The sequence below is a fragment of the Scardinius erythrophthalmus genome (genome assembly GCF_964197995.2).
Source record: "Scardinius erythrophthalmus genome assembly, chromosome: 16".
NCBI classification, from domain to species: Eukaryota; Metazoa; Chordata; class Actinopteri; order Cypriniformes; family Leuciscidae; genus Scardinius; species Scardinius erythrophthalmus.
In genome coordinates, this window is record NC_138236.1 from 15,633,377 (window position 1) to 15,651,101 (window position 17,725).

General features: G+C 40.6%; 1 protein-coding gene across 1 annotated transcript; it reads left to right on the forward strand.

The window, feature by feature from the left end:
- Positions 1–163: 163 nt before the first annotated feature.
- On the forward strand, positions 164–13,262 carry syt11b (synaptotagmin XIb). Its single transcript, XM_081389758.1, has 4 exons — positions 164–404; positions 9,777–10,693; positions 12,027–12,147; positions 12,746–13,262. Exons 1-4 carry the CDS (start codon positions 371–373, stop codon positions 13,054–13,056), a joined length of 1,383 nt encoding a protein of 460 aa, XP_081245884.1. The 5' UTR covers positions 164–370; the 3' UTR covers positions 13,057–13,262.
- Positions 13,263–17,725: the final 4,463 nt, after the last annotated feature.

Below are 17,725 nucleotides of genomic sequence, written 5' to 3' on the forward strand. Positions count from 1 at the left end.
GCATGGTCTTAAAGTAAAAAAAAAAAAAAAAATAACTGTTAAAGAGGTAAGATCTTATTCCCCCTTTTTTATTTAAATGTACCTCTACGGATATGAAAACGCTGGAAAAAACGGGACGGTGCGATCCTTGGATGCTCGCTGCTGGTGGGCGGTACTTACGGTCAGACTCTCAATCTGACGCAGTGCATCCTGACGCTCAGCATCCTTCAGGGCGCAGCATCCCACAACGGCCTGGACCGGACCAGACTTGAAGACCCCACGTACTGTAGAGATGTAGACACCCACATTATACCAGCTAAACATAGGACCGTCGACATCTATTGTTTATTCCACGGCTGTTATCCGGATCACAGCGCGCCCAACCCTCAAAATGGCTGAGATCACTGAAATAAGCGCAGTGTACGGTGAGTAGCCTATAGCGCAGGCCTGGGCCATCCCAACACGCCTGTGATATGAATACTACGTGTTATGGATACACCTGACCTGGTTAAGATATCATTCATTTCGGGTTTTATTTTGGAGAGTGCTTCTGGAAAGGGAAGTCAGACTATTTAACCGACATCAGTAGGCTATCTGTTGTCCAGGTAGTGATTTATTATATAGCGAGCGTTTGTGAACGTTGAATGCATGATGCTAAAGTGTTTTAATGGAGTGATGCGCACATTGCGCAGTGAGATTGAAGCAGGAATGACGTGATGTCTATTCCGGACTGGACCCGAGGGCTCTTTGTTTGTTAACAACGCGCATCGCTGAGATTACAGTCTCCACCCATGTGTCCTCAAAATCACCAGCTATATGGGCTGGAATTGAGCATACGGGCTCTATATCAGTAACTGAAATATTTTGAGTCAAAACTAAAGTACAATTATACAAATGTGTGTTGTCTTTAGGAGTGGTGTTGAATGCTGGTTTCAGTCATTTTGTTCAAAACCCTCTTATAGAACCATTTCTAATACCCAAAATGTTGTCATCATTTACACACCCTCATGTCCCAGACTTTCATTTGTATCATGGGCAAAAAAAGACACTTTTGCTCAGCTGCTCTTTAGCTGGTACCATTTTTTTACTCCAAGGCCCCACAATATCCGCAAAATTCAAAGCCACAATGACTTTTCCTGTCATTCATGATTTACTGGATAAATATTTTTTTACTTAAAAAAAAAGAAAAACAGTTGTTGAGGCAGTGAATTATAATCTTAAGTTGATTTAGGTTATTTTAATGCCCCATGGGCATTTGTAAATACAGTAATTTTAGTATAAATCAAAATAATACAGAATTGATTTTCTCTATACATCTGAATGAAGACAAATTTGATTGTTATATTTTATGTTTTCACTTGAATTAGAAAACCGATTTATGAAGTATTATCTTTTAAGATATATATATTTTTTTATAAGAGTGTCGTGTCTGAGGGTGTGAGATAGCATTACGGAAAGGAGTGTCCTCGTATCTGATGCCAGCACCAGCTGGCACCACAGTGCCCACCTCCATCTGGCATCAGTCTCCGAGAGACATTTATGCTCCAGACACCGTTTCTTCACCCACCCTCACTGTGGGCTGAGCACGATTTACACAAGGACCTCTTTTAGAATCTTGTAAAACAGTATTGTGCATATAAAATCATTTTTTGCCATGTTTTACGATAACAGATCTCATCTTATATGGGATTCAACCAGTTAACCTGTTGTTAATTTTTAAATTAAAATCGACATGAAAAATGGAATTTAACCCTATTTTCTAAATGCATCTTAATGATTTTATTGTGAACAATATCCATGCATGTTTTATTTTTTTAACATCGTAATTTTATTTAGACAGTCATCACTTGATCTTCTAGTAAAACCAGACTTCTCTCTGGTGACTTCTCCAGCTTAAACACCGCCTCTTTCTTACAAACGACTGCAAGCTCGCATTCACATCTTCCTCCATCCAATCAAGTTCCAGCCCTGCAAATTTTTCTTTTACGATAATCCATTACTCGTCACAATACAGAAAAAAAGAGCTCTTACTACTTGTTACATTGTGACTTGGGTTAGGATTGAGTTTTTTTCTGTTTTGCTGCATCATTCTGGTTTGAGATCCACACTGAGACCATAGTGCTGGAATAACTGGCAGTACTAATTTTAGTCAGGGTTGGTAAATTGACCTGAATTGATTCCACTGCTGAAGACAGTATTGCTGTTGTACTGTAGATGTGAATGGCCATTACCTGGTTTTGGAAAGTCAGAGCACATAACATTGAACCCGTCATTTTCACCCACATACAGCGTGTTTGTCATTTATTAGATGCTTTTTATATGAAGGATCTTACAGTTCACTGATTGCTGTAACATTGATAGGGCTCTTTTAGCGATCCTCTCAGGTCTCCCCATCCTTCAATCCAATCTGTAATGTTTTATCTAGCAATGAGTTATAGCAATGATCATCTCTGATGTTTGATATTTGATCACTCTACCGTGTCCACAGTCTAGACACACCTATCAGGGCTCTAAAGGGATGTTACTTTGATTTATATCTTGAGAAATACAGAGAAATACACCAAGAATTTAATCATAGAGATGTCTTGGTTTGGTGATCAGAGACTTTTCTACTCTCACTGCATTGATTAAAAAACTCTAACAAAACTGTTTAAGTGTGCGTGAGGTGGGTATTTCGTACTTCGGATGAGACGTAAAAGGTCCTGACTCTCTGTGGTTATAAAAATCCCATGGCACTTCTCGTAAACAGTAGGGGTGTAAAAATTCCCTCTATTGGCCCTTGCCAATCAAGCCCTCTTAATAATCCCCATCAACTGAATTGGCTCGATCACTCTCTCTCCTCTCCACCTATAGCTGGTGTGTACTGTGGCTACCAACGCATCATCCAAGTGGATACTGCACACTGGTGGTGGCTGAGGAGAGAAACCTGTCATTGATTGTAAAGCAATTTCGGTGTACAGTAGTAGGATATGCGCTATATAAATATCTCATTCATTCATTTATCTATCCTCTTAGTTTGCGTGTGTATTTGGTTCATGCGCATCTATGGCCCATGGGATTTTTCCAGGTAATTGGAGCAGCTGTTTTTTTGGAGCCTACCCAAGTCTTGCGTCATCTAGCAAGTGGGGTGAGGGTCTTTGTCTGAGGTTTGGTGAGAGTAATAGAGCAAAGAACAACATGCTGGGTGGAGCACTGGCAAATATCTCTTTCTGTCTGCCTTGTGCTGTTAATTTTGGCTGTAGCTCCATCATGCTATTATTTTTTTTGGCTGTAATGACTATTCTCTTCTTATGTGATGTTTTGTTGCCTTCACCTTCACATTTTCTTCTGACTCTTTGTCTTCCTCCTTCACAAAAAAACATATATATATTTTTTAAAAGGCATCCAGTAAACCTTTTGATCTCACATCTGATCTCATAAGTTTGGTCACTGTGACCTTATAAAATGGCACTGTGGGGTGGATAGAGCGTGGATTTCAGCATAAAGATTCATTGTTAATCAAACCATGTTTGAGCAGCTCATCTTACAATCGCCATATATCAGCAACATACACAAACACACTCTCCCGCAGGGAGTGTTTCTGTTCTGCTGTCATCAATCTTCGTCTTAATTTATGTCACTGTGTCCTGACAACACAAGGACAGAAAGCTCTAGTAATAACTGTCCTTCAGATTTTTTTATCAATGTTGAAAACAGTTGAGCTTCTTAATATTTTTTATTGAATCCATGATCCTTTTTTTGATAAATATAGAAAGAGAAATATAACAGCAAATCTTCTGTAAAATAGTTTTTACTGACTTTTGCATATATACATAGATATATACACTCACCTAAAGGATTATTAGGAACACCATACTAATACTGTGTTTGACCCCCTTTCGCCTTCAGAACTGCCTTAATTCTACGTGGCATTGATTCAACAAGGTGCTGAAAGCATTCTTTAGAAATGTTGGCCCATATTGATAGGATAGCATCTTGCGGTTGATGGAGATTTGTGGGATGCACATCCAGGGCAAGAAGCTCCCGTTCCACCACATCCCAAAGATGCTCTATTGGGTTGAGATCTGGTGACTGTGTCTGGTGTCCTAAAGTGTGCCAAGAAAACATCCCCCACACCATTACACCACCACAACCAGCCTGCACAGTGGTAACAAGGCATGATGGATCCATGTTCTCATTCTGTTTACGCCAAATTCTGACTCTACCATCTGAATGTCTCAACAGAAATCGAGACTCATCAGACCAGGCAACATTTTTCCAGTCTTCAACTGTCCAATTTTGGTGAGCTCGTGCAAATTGTAGCCTCTTTTTCCTATTTGTAGTGGAGATGAGTGGTACCCGGTGGGGTCTTCTGCTGTTGTAGCCCATCCGCCTCAAGGTTGTGCGTGTTGTGGCTTCACAAATGCTTTGCTGCATACCTCGGTTGTCATCATCATCATTTCTCTTCATCCCCTATGGGACATAAGGCTTCAATGAGCACTCTCCATTGTATTCGGTCCCTGGCAGCATGTTGGGCCTCTCCCCATGACAGGTTCATCTGTTCCAGCTCTTGTGTCACAGTTCTGCGCCAGGTGGTTTTGGGTCTCCCTGGTTTTCTTTTACCAGGTGGTGTCCATCTTAGGGCAACTTTTGTGATGCTGTCCTGCTCCATCCTTAACACGTGTCCTAGCCATCTCAAGCGTCTTCGTGTAATCTCCTTGGTGATACTCCAGCTTCCCGTTTTCTTGTACAATTCATTGTTTGAGATCTTATTAGGCCAAAATATCTGGCATATTCGTCGGAGGCATCCATTATGGAACACTTCCATTCTCCTCATATCAGTTTTGATAACTGGCCAGCTCTCTGAACCGTACAGCAGAACAGACTTTACATTACAGTTATATAGGATCATCTTCGTTTTAAGGCTGTATTGTTTTGATCTCCATATAGAGCGGAGTTGGGAGAAGGCACCCTGAGCCTTTCCGAGCCTTGCTTTGATATCTTTAGATGCCCCACTGTCCTTACTGATGAGACTGCCCAGATAGGTGAAATTTTCCACACACTCAAGTGGTTCCTCATTAACAAGGATGGGTGCTGTGGGGATGGAGTTGACACACATCACTTGTGTTTTGGAGGTGTTAATACTGAGCCCAACTTGACTGGCAAAGTTGTTCAACCTATCAGTTTTAGCCTGCATGTTGTACTGGTTGGTTGATAGGAGAGCAAGATCGTCGGCGAAGTCAAGATCTTCCAGCTGGGAGAGCAGAGTCCACTGGATGCCTCTGGGTCTGTCTGCTATGGTGTTGGTTGTGATCCAGTCTATGGCGACCAGGAAGAGGATAGGGGAGATGATGCACCCTTGTCTCACTCCGGACTGCACAGGAAACCACTCAGAGAGGTGATTTCCCATAATGACACAACACTTAAAATGTTCATAGAATGTTTTTATGATTGAGATGATCTTTGATGGTATTCCATAGGATTGCAGTATCTTCCAGAGGGTGTGTCGATGGACACTGTCGAAGGCCTTCCTAAAGTCCACAAAGTTGATGTAGAGGGGTGTATTCCATTCCAAGCACTGCTCTATGATGTTACGCAAAGCAAATATCTGGTCCATACATCCTCTTCCCTTCCTGAAGCCTGCTTGCTCCTGTCTAATTCTGGTGTCAATGGCTGTCTCCATGCGGTTGAGAAGGACTCTGCAGAACACCTTGCTTGGGATAGACAGAAGAGTAATTCCACGCCAGTTGTCACAGTTCTTAATGTTGCCTTTCTTGGGTACTTTGACAATGAGGCCTTTGGACCAATCTTCAGGGATGGTGTTACTGTTCCAGATGTTTTGGAATAGGTCCGTCAGCACTCTTGTTGATGTTAGAATGTCAACCTTGAGCATCTCGGCATGGATAGCATCTATGCCACATGCCTTGCCCCTTTTCAGGGTTTGGATGGCAGCTTTAACTTCGGCAAAGTCAGGGGGGTTGGTGTTAATTTCCAGGATATCCTCTGTTATTGTGATGTTGGCTGGTTGTTCAGGCTCAGGGAGGTTGAGTACTTCCTGGAAGTGTTGAGCCCATCTGGCTGCTTGTTCACTCTCTGATGTACAGATGTTGCCATTCTTGTCCATAACATGGGTAGTTTGGTTTGTGCATCTGCCGCAGAGTCGCTTTGTGATTTTGTACACTGTGCCTAGATTTCCATAGGCTGCAGCTTTCTCGGCTTCACTTGCCAGGTGTTCAACAAAGACCCTTTTGTCTTTTCTAGCACTCCTCTTCACCTCTCTGTCCTTGTTTTTATAGGACATCTTGGTTTTCTCGAGGAGTCGTTGGGACTTGGTGTTCAGCATCTTTGCCTTCAGCTGTTTCCTCTCTTCGATTTTCAGCCAAGTGTTAGCGGATATCCATTCTTTGGCCCCTTTCTGTTTAAAGCCCAGGACTTTTTGTGCTGTTTCAGAGTATATGGTTTTGATAGCATTCCATTTGCTGTTTATGAGGTTTATGGTGGGTTCTTCTTCTATTTCACAGGAAGCCTCTAGCGTGCTGAAGCGGTTTCTGAGTTCCAACACAAACTCCTTGTTTTTCTTTGGGTATTGGAGTTTTGCAATGTCCAGTTTCTTCTGCCGATGGCCTTGTGGGATTAACTTCTTCAACTTGAGTTTAATGGTGGCAGCGATTAGGTAGTGGTCGCTATAGGCATCTGCACCTCGGTAGGCTCGAACATCTTGCAGTGACCTGCGCCATTTACCATTAATGATGATGTGGTCGATTTGGTTGATGGTCCTACCATCAGGTGACTGCCATGTGAGCTTATGGATGTTTTTGTGTGGAAAGATGGTGCCGCCGATGACCAGGTTGTTACTCATGCAGAAATCAACAAGGCGTTCACCATTGTTGTTTCTGTCGCCACATCCATGTCTACCCATTGCTCTCTCGTTGTTGAAGTTGTTGGTTCCCACTTTGGCATTCATGTCGCCAGTTAGGAGAAGAACGTCGTGTTGGGGTACTTTGGAAACCGCCATTTGCAGTTGTTCATACCAGTCTTTTTTTATCTCCTCTTCCGCCTCGTTGGTTGGTGCATAGCACTGTAAGATGGTGAGTTTACAGAACTTTGAGTTGAGGCGTATTCGGATCAGTCTTTCACTTACTGGTTCCCACTCTAGCAGGGTTTTGGCCTTCTCCTTGGAGATTAAAATGGCTACACCATGTGTATGGGTGTTCTCGTGACCAGAATGGAGGATAACAGACCCTTCATGCAGGACTTGACGACTAGAGCCGATCCAGTGACTCTCACTTATCCCCAAGATGTCCAGATGGTACCTTTTCATCTCACTGAGGACTTGTGCTGTCTTGGTGGTCTCCCACATGGTACGGACGTTCCATGTTCCAATGCGGATCTTGGTTTTAGGTCCTAGTAAGCCCTCTTTCGCACTCCTGACTTCCCTACGGATTTCATCAGGGGTGGTCATACTGCCATCCGAAGAGTTTGGGTGGCCAGGGTCTACTATGGGCCTGATGTAAGTAATATTGCTCATTGTAGTTTCAGTAACAGTAGATTTTTTTACAGGGTGGCATTGTTAGCGCCACGCCCAACCCCCAACCTGGAGGGCGAGGTGCTGCCTTTCGTCTCACTCCTCACCCAAGACCAGTCTGGTATGGTTGAACCTACCAGGAGCCATAGGCTCCCTCCAGCATAGCTCTCAGGATCATAGAAGCACGCAAGCCTCTCCACCACGACAAGGTTGCAGCACACGGAGAGGATACCTCGGTTGTAACGAGTGGTTATTTCAGTCAAAGTTGCTCTTCTATCAGCTTGAATCAGTCGGCCCATTCTCCCCTGACCTCTAGCATCAACAAGGCATTTTCGCCCACAGGACTGCCGCATACTGGATGTTTTTCCTTTTTCACACCATTCTTTGTGAACCCTAGAAATGGTTGTGCGTGAAAATCCCAGTAACTGAGCAGATTGTGAAAAACTCAGACCGGCCCGTCTGGCACCAACAACCATGCCACGCTCAAAATTGCTTAAATCACCTTTCTTTCCCATTCTGACATTCAGTTTGGAGTTCAGGAGATTGTCTTGACCAGGACCACACCCCTAAATGCATTGAAGCAACAGCCATGTGATTGGTTGATTAGATAATTGCATTAATGAGAAATTTAACAGGTGTTCCTAATAATCCTTTAGGTGAGTGTATATTAGGGGTGTAGCGGTTCTCAAATCGAACCGTACCATCTCAAATCTGAAAACCCATACTTGGTTTGTTGAAAATAAAGTGTAAAACAGACAGAACGAGTTCCACTAATGTATGTTTCTGTCAATGGATATGCATTCTGGCTTCCCAATATGTCACAACAGCGATGATCAAAAAATATGGACAAAACAGTCACTCTTTTAAACTTTGTTCAATGCGAGTGCTGTATGCTCATTGCTCAAACATGACCAGACATTTACGCCGTTATCACCAGAGTGTTGATTGCGCGTGAGCGCTGGTGAGACCTGAGCAGCACACGTTGCTATCTGTGTTTAAACTAAACTCATTTTCGCATGTTTGAAGCCATGGCAATTTAAAAATTCAAGAGCAAGAAGATACGAATGAGAACTTGAGAACACACGGAAAGCCGCGTCTGCGCACAAATATTGAGTTCTCTTTCAACTCTTGCGCTTGAACGGGCAAATTCACACAAAAATTATGTCAAAATGCCTGTCTTGGTGAGTATCCTAGCAAATATTAACATAGTCAATATGTCTTAAGTTAGGGCTGCACGGTTTATCGCAATGGACTATATGCACGGCCACTTCTTGGTTTTAGATAAGCCAGCTGTCAATTCTGGTCAACTGTCAAAAATCAATCGTAAGATCAGCAGCCTAATATTCCTGCTGCTGTCTGTGTTTTTAATGTTAATCAAAAAACAAAAGACAAGGAAATCACTCACTATACGACTGAAAAGCTTTTTGTAACATTAATAAGGATTAATCTTTAATTTATTTTACATTTGATTATTCAATTTCTGTACCTGAAAACTACTGTTAGACCTACCTGAAAAAACATGTTAAGCACTGTTTATTTTATTTGTATCTTTGCTCTATTGTATTTATTTGTGCTGTTGCTTGTAGTTAGATTATTTGTTCTTGTTTTCTTTATTTTTATTTGATAGCAGTCCTTTTTTCTTGAACATAGCATATTCTGAACCGTACCGAAACAGTGACCCTAAAACTTACACCACTAATGTGTGTGTGTGTGTGTGTGTATATATATATACTGTATATATACATATTCTCTCAACTGACATTCTATTCTATTCTATTCTATTCTAAAGGCCAACTTTACAGCATATGAGGTGCTTTTAAACAATATTTTAACATAGCACACCATTAAATGCATTTACAGAGCAGTGACTGACAAACACTCTGATGCGGCATTACATTTATACAGAACAGAAGCGTAAAGACACCTAGACAGAATGATATGATAGGATTTCATGATATTTCATACCTATGTTGCAGAGTGAGACCGGATGCAGTAGTTTGTTATAGAGTGGTTTGTCTCTGTGTGGGATTGTGTTCCTCTGCATCATGCGGGTGGAGTGGGCATGAAGTAGATATTAGAGCAAGTCTTCCGTGGGTTTGTCAGTCTGCATTTTCAGAGCTGTTGTGCTTTAACCATCTAGATTCTAGAACGAGAAAGACTGTTTTATTTTTTAAGATTCAAGCCTGTGAACATCTTCAGGTATGTTTAGACTGTTGGTGAATGTAGAAAAATGTATGTGATCAAGTTGTTTTTCAGTCTGTTTACTTTTCCGTCTCTGTTTTTTCTCTTTCAGATATGTCCCCAGTGCTAGCGGGGTTTATCGGTGCTGGTGTGTTGGTTGTTGCAGTTTTTGCGTTAATCTTTATGTGGACTTGCTGTCAGAAACATTACAACAGGAGGAACTACAAGCTCCATGGCATCCAATCGGAACACAGCGACCCTCTCACAGACCCGCCGTACAAGTTTATTCACATGCTGAAAGGAATGAGCATCTACCCTGACACGCTGACCAACAGCAAGAGGATCATTAGGGTGGCACGCCAGGCAAGGTCCCAGACCACTGATGGGGCTCAAGGCAGCAAGGGCCGCCCAGTGGTGCTGGTAGATATGGATTCGGCAGCAGAACGCGGCATGCTGGGAGAGAAACAAATGCAGATGAGGCTCGGGGAAAGTGGCCACGAGGTTCCCAGGCTGGAGAGGGAGCTTCCCGTGCGTGCGGATTACTGCTGTCTGGACAGTAGCTCTGCAAGCAGTAGTCAGACCTCCAGTACTACGGTTTCCAGCACGGCTACACCCTTCACCCCTGCCGATGAGCCCAGCAGGGGGGACCTCAGCATTGCAATCGACTATAACTTCCCTAAGAAGGCCTTGGTGGTCACCATCCTGGAAGCTCGGGGGCTACCGGCAGTGGAAGGCCAGGTGGGCAGTGCAGACCCCTATGTGAAGATGACCATTCTACCAGAGAAGAAACATCGTGTTAAGACTCGTGTTCTGAGGAAGACTCTGGAGCCTGCTTTTGATGAGACCTTCACATTTTACGGTGTGCCGTACAGCTCCCTGTCGGATCTCACTTTGCACTTCTTGGTGCTGAGCTTTGACCGGTTCTCACGAGACGATGTGATTGGGGAGGCGATGGTTCCTCTGGCAGGTGTGGACCCAAGTACAGGCCGGGTCCATATTACGCAACAGATCACGAAGAGAAGTATGCAGGTGAGAGCGAGCATAACACAAGTGTTCATATATATATATATATATATATATATATATATATATATATATATATATATATACACATACATACACAAGGAACCCAGATACATAGCATAATATTTCAAGCTAATATAAAAAAAAAAAAAAGAGAACCCTCAAAGTAACAATAACTACGCTGACTTAAGTCTAATTCCTCTGAAGGTTTTTGTTTAATTGTTTGTATTATTAGAATTAATATTATTTGAAATATTGGTACATTTTACAGATGTTTTTATCCAAAATGACTGACACTGAATTCACGGTACACATTTGATCAGTTCTTACTTTCCCTGGGAATCAAACCATAACCTTGGCACTGCTAGTGCCATGCTCTATTTATTTAGAGCCCATTTCAGATTTAATAAAACAGTTTTCATTTAATTCAGATTTAATTCAACAGTTATTTCTTGAAATTAATTTGTACTGCATGAAAAAAGCATGTGAACCACATGAAGGGAAATTTAAGTAAAGAAAATATTTTACATTTTTATTATATGAAATATCATAGCATTACATGTATAATATTTTTACATTATGTATAATATATTATATTTCAAGCTAATATTAAAACCACCACACAGTAGAACATTGCTGTAAGTTTAGTTTATACCCATCAATAACAATAACTAATGTGACTAAAGTCAAATTCTTCTTAAGATTTTAAGCTAAATACATTTAGTTTTCCTTAAACACATGTTTCAGTTTAATTTTAACAATTAGTTTATGCATTTTATTCATGCTGCCGCTGTGTGACTGATTCATCTGGGTTCTTTTTATAAGTCTGACACTTAAATGAGCTCAGCACTGAATCATCACTCCCATCCTCCTACTGTAGTTTGTAGTCATTGATAAATGTGCTTATCCTCCTGCTCACTGAGTGGGTTTAGATGATGCGTAGACAATCCTGTTGGCACATACATGAAAGCCTCCTCGTGCCTCCGCACAGAAACGAACCGAAACTCAACAAGTTGAGCTGCCAAGATAAATGGAAAACAAGTTATAAATGAGTTATCAGCCCAGTCATTTTGCACTTATTAATGCATCTGTTACTTTGCTAATACACCAAGCGTAGAAGAGCTGCTATGACATTTTCACTTACCTGCTTATGCTGCAGTTCTTCCAGTGCTGTGGAGGCACACAGGACCCATGGTCTTATTCTTAAATGTACAGCTGATTTAAGACCTCAATATTAAACCTAGTCTAAAAAATTAAAAAAATGGTTGTCTTGCAATTAAGAATGTATGAGAGAAGCAATTTATTTGACTTATGTGTCTGTGTATTTGTATTTCTCCAGTGTGTAAGCCGTGGAGAGCTGCTGGTCTCTCTGTCCTATCAACCTGTTTCTCACAGACTCAGTGTGGTGGTGTTAAAAGCGAAACACCTTCCAAAACTGGACATCACTGGGCAATCTGGAAGTAAGTATATATGCAGATATTTTTTTCTTGTGTACATTTGTGTTCAAATGTTTTGGGGTCAGTAAGATTTTATCAGTCAGTAAGTCTTAAATGACCACCAAGGCTGCATTTATTAGATCAAAAGTCAGCAATATTGTGAAATTACAATTTTCAATTTAAATATATTTTAAAATGTACTTTATTCCTGTGATGGCAAAGCTGAATTTTCAGCATCATTACTCCAGTCTTCAGTGTCACATGATCCTTCAGAAATCATTCTAATATGCTGATTTGGAGTACAAGAAGTATTTCTTAAATTATTATCGCTGCTGAAAACAGTTGTACTGCTTAATATTTTTGTGGAAACCGTTATACATCTCAGGATTTTTTGATAAATGGAAAGTTCAAAAGAACAGTATTCAATTGAAATAGAATTATTTTCTAACGTTATAAATGTCTTTGACAATTTTGCTAAATTGCTGAAAAAAAGTATTTTTGTAATCTTACAGACCCTAAACTTTTTACAGATAGTGTATAATTAAATGCAATATTTTCAAATATGAAATGTAAGTATTTTTTCTTCTAAATATCTAATCAAATGTCTTATCTTGTGTCCCAGATCCATATGTGAAGTTAAACGTGTTCTATGGCCACAAGCGCATTGCCAAAAAGAAAACGCATGTGAAGAAGAGCACACTCAACCCTGTCTTTAATGAATCCTTCATCTATGATGTACCAGCTGAGTTGCTGCCAGACATCTCTATCGAGTTCCTGGTCATGGACTTTGACCGCACTACTAAAAACCAGACCTTGGGACGGCTGGTGCTCGGCGCAAACAGCCCCTGCCCCTCGGGTGCCGCCCACTGGCAGGAGGTCTGCCAAAACCCACGGCGCCAAATCTCAAAATGGCACACACTCAATGAATATTAGAGCTTCACCACACTCTCTCCTTGCACACACTCAAACACAGGCACACAGGAATAACAGAGACAGAGAGAGTTTGGGAAAATATGCCTTTGTTACCGTCACTTGGAAGGGTAACTGATCTTCAGGAGGACTTAAAAAAAAAAAAAGAAAGACTTAAGCCAACATTTACGTCATTGCTGATACGATGACTGGCCTCGGGAATGAATCTTAAAAAAAAAAAAAAAAAAAACAAGTACAATCTTACTTTCTCGCTCAGATGCTCACACACACACACACACACACACACACACACAGCCAGAACATAAACATACATGATAAATAATAAACGAGACCAAAATATTGAAAGACTGTTAGGGGTTTGAGGTTTAGGATTCTGTAATTGTCCTAATGAAACTTATCGCATGTCTTAACACTCCATGTTTCACTCCAGAATGGGACATTGTGTGGATTTATGATGCCGACACACATTAAACAAGCTTTGTTTTAAGGCATCTGATTATTGGAACTTACATAAAGGGGAGCTTGTGATAAGTGGCTTCTGATATGTACTGGTTCTCCACTGTTTGAGCAATGCACTGAAGTGACGCATAGGTTGTATGATCTACGCTAAAGATTTGTTCTGTTTCGCTTTGGCTGGAGATGTTTCAGAGATTCCTGCTGTGTCACATTCTCCACAGCTATAAGTTGAGTCATGTGATTGTACAACAATAACCCTTTTGGCAGCACTCTGGGCCTGATTTATTGCTAGTGCAACAATTTATCACGCACTTTGGATAAATCTGGCCCTGAAAACCTTAATCTGCACTGCTATGCTACAAACAAACTCTGAATGTCACTGTCTGTATGAATTTCATACATCAGAGCTTCACTTCACCATAAAACAGAGGTTCACTGTTTCGTAGATATTATTAGCCCACGTCATCAGATGCTCTTTTTAAGGTGGATTGGATCCGCTGTCATTTTAAATCCTGTGTGATATAGAGATAGACAAAGCGGTGTGTTCGTAGTTCAGAGCTGGAAAGCTCTGCCATATTAAGGGGGCATTCTGAGCCCTCTGGTGTTATGTTTGGGAAATGGAAAGATATGTAGCGGTATATCATTTGTGGTTCATAAAGTCAAGAGCGAATGTATTCATGTAATTCTATCAGTCACAACACGTCTGTCTATTCTTCTAGCATATCTTGTTCACATCAGTTCCCCCTTTTCTGTCTTATACCACTTTTCCACATCTCTCTTTTATGATGAAAATTGGTACAGTCATTTATTTGATTTAGTGTGCTTACCCTCAAGATCTAGATGGTTTGCCAGTGTGCCTGCTGATAGCCTGGGCCTTTATCTCTGATTGGTGCTCCTCACTGCTAACAAAGAACTGTCTGTATTTCATATGGATGCAGAATTAAGGTTGGGAACCGAGAATCAGAAATGATTCCATTAGAAAGAAATACTGGAACCAAATGACGTTCGACTCCATTAACAATTCTCGCACATGCATTTTTTCGCTGATGCAGACGAAACGTATTAAAAAACTGTTTCCTGTTTTCTCAGTTTCCTGCACAATATATTCAGCAGCGCCACAAAAAACACTATTGAATCTACAGCATTAAACAGATTACTACTTAAAGATTACATTAAAGTTACTAATTAATTTTTAGTGAATTGAAACCTGTGCAACCAGTGTAGTATGCTTCCTGAACGAATTACTCTAATGAGCCGGTTCTTTTTAATGAATGAAAAATGTACAATGCACTTTAGTACAATTCTCTAAAAACAAAAGGACTCTTAATGAGTCAGTTTTATTTAATGTATCAAACCCACAAAACAACTATATCAATAGTTGAAGAGTTCAGATGCAAAACCCTCTAAGTGCCATCTGAAATTTTCTCCTAGAATGATCATTTTTATCAAGCTTGTATATTTAAGTTCAGTAGTTTCACTTAAATGACAATTAATAGGTAATTTTCATTGCTATTTAAGTGAAATTACTGAACTTAAATATACAAGCTTGATAAAAATGATCATTCTAGAAGAAAATTTCAGATGGCACTTAGAGGCTTTTGCATCTGAACTCTTCAGTTGTAGACATACTGTCAAACACAACTACAGTAAATACATTTAAAAAAATACATTATGTATTTTTTTTATTAGTATTTTATAAATATTAATAAATAAATAGTTGTCACATTTTTGTTTGAGTATATTTAGGTATTTTTAGTATATATACTTCAGAACAATTATTGGACTGCATTTATGTGGCCTCTAAAAAATGTCAAGAATTGTTTTAAATGTATTTATTACTGAAATCATTTAATCATTTAGCAATGCAGTTGCATTTTTCCCTTAAATATTTATTTCTTAAAAATACTAAAAAATAATTGTTAATTGACCGTTCAGGAATCAGAACAGGAACCAAATTCTTTACATTCTTGATCCCCATGCCAAGTAGGAAATCTGCCCAGGATTCAACAGACCCAGCAGAGCAGGGACCACCACTGATCTGGGAAGCTCAAAACACGGTGTCATTTCTCAAAAATACATTGCAAACATTCCCACTTAATTCCCCACAAATTAGCCACTAGCAGTCAGCTGGTCGCATGGCACATGGACTCTATCATAGAGGTGTAAGATTCTAAACTGTAATTCTAGATGGAAAAATGCCTCCTTTCCATTCAAGCTTCTAACATGCTAAATTCACACTCCCTGTATAAAAGTGCACTCTATCCACCCAGTAATAGCTTTCATGTAGAAGATACTTCTTTGTGTCGGATCACTGTCATGGCAAAATGGAAAGGTATTAAAAGATTCAACCCATGTGAGAAACAACACACAGGAGAGAAAAAAAAACAATACATTTTTAAAAAAGAAGGAAAAAAAAAACGAAATGACAAAGTAATTTGTGACCTAAGCACAAACGCTTTGGTGTTCAAAATTAAATTGGCAGGAAACTGTGAAAAATGTTGTATAAGTGCAAACTAAAAAAATATCTTGTGAATATTTGACGTATAATGTACTACAAAATGCTGTGAGATCTCTGCTAATGTTACACACCCACCTGTATGTTAGTGTTCTTAACACCCCACTGAATGTGCAAAATAAACGTGATACACAAGTGAATTCTCTCTCTAGTATATTTTCACTCCAATATTTAACGTGTTTGGATATTTTCTTATGACGTCTGCTTGAGATGGGTGATTTAAAATTAAACAAGGCCCTTTTGTAAATCAAAATATAATCAATATTAGAGGGATAGTTTGTTAAAAAATAAATCATGTCATCGCCCTCAAATTGTTTTAAACCTGTAAGAGTTTCTTTCTTCTGTTGAACACAAAAGATGATATTTTGAAGAAAAATGGTAACCAGACAGTTGACGGCCTGTTTTTTTTTTGTTTGTTTTTCTCAATGGGGCCCACTGTTTGCAACTGTTTGGTTAGCAAAATATCTTCTTTTTAGTTCAACAGAAGAAAGATACTCATAAAGGTTTGGAACAACATAAGGGTGTAAATGATGACAGAATTTTCATTTTTGGGTGAACTATCCCCTTCACACTGGCAGTTGAAATCAACTCCATAATACGCAATACGCCCCCAGCGGACGTCGTACTACACCGTTGAAAACCGTCGGAAGCTTCGGAAGCGAAAATGGCGGAGAGATTAGAACGGTTGATTTTGTCAGTGTCATGTACAATTCTGTATGATCTCTCTGATGAGGGTTATAGAGACATTAATCGGAAGGCTGCTGCGTGGAGGAAAGTTGCCCAGGACATTGACATGTCACGTCGGCTAAAGCCCAATTTATACTTCTGCGTCGAACTTACGCTGTAGCTACGTCGTAGGCTGTGTGTAGCGCGCGTACCTTTCGGCGTACCCTGACGTGCACGGTGCACCTCTCCAAAAATGTAACAACGCGTCAACTCTACACGGACACAAGCGCTGTGATTGGTCTGCTAGCATCGCTCCCTCGGGTTTCACATGTTCCCTCTGCGCGCGTGAACGCGGACAACAACGCAGAAGTATAAATGAAAACCAACGCGTTGCCTACAGCGTAGAGGCGCCGGCGTAGGTCCGACGCATAAGTATAAATCAGCCTTAAATGTGATATAGTGGTTAGGTGTGAAACGGTACACAGAAGTCACGGTTCTGTTCATACCTCGGTTCAGACATCACGGTTCGGTACGAGCTCGGTACAATGGAGGGAAAAAAAATATGTTTTTTTATTGTGCATGTCTCAGGCTGTACTACCTAGTGTCATACAGTCTCTCCCCTGAGCTAGCTGCAACAGTCTACCCTGAAGTGTGTAAAGTAAGATGTAAACAAAATAAGACAATCAGCTATAAAAATTTAAATAAAGCATCTCTTATTTATGTGCGGACGCACGAGCGCGAGGGTGCACGTGGCAAAAATGTCGTCATTGCGGTGTTGGGCGGTCGTGCGCGTTGGGTGCGCAAGGTCACATTTCGCGTGGCGGTGTGCAGTGCACGGCTTTTTAGCGCGCACGGCTCCGCATCCGAAGACGCACGACTTCGAGCCGAATCTGGCCGAGCATGTACATCTCACAGCACCGGCACCCAGTTCTTGAGTCTAAATTAGTTGCTTACATTAACAAAATAAGCCTACAATAGCAGACATAAGCCCTTTAAATAAAAATAAATGGCCATGTTTTATAAAAAGGTTCACAA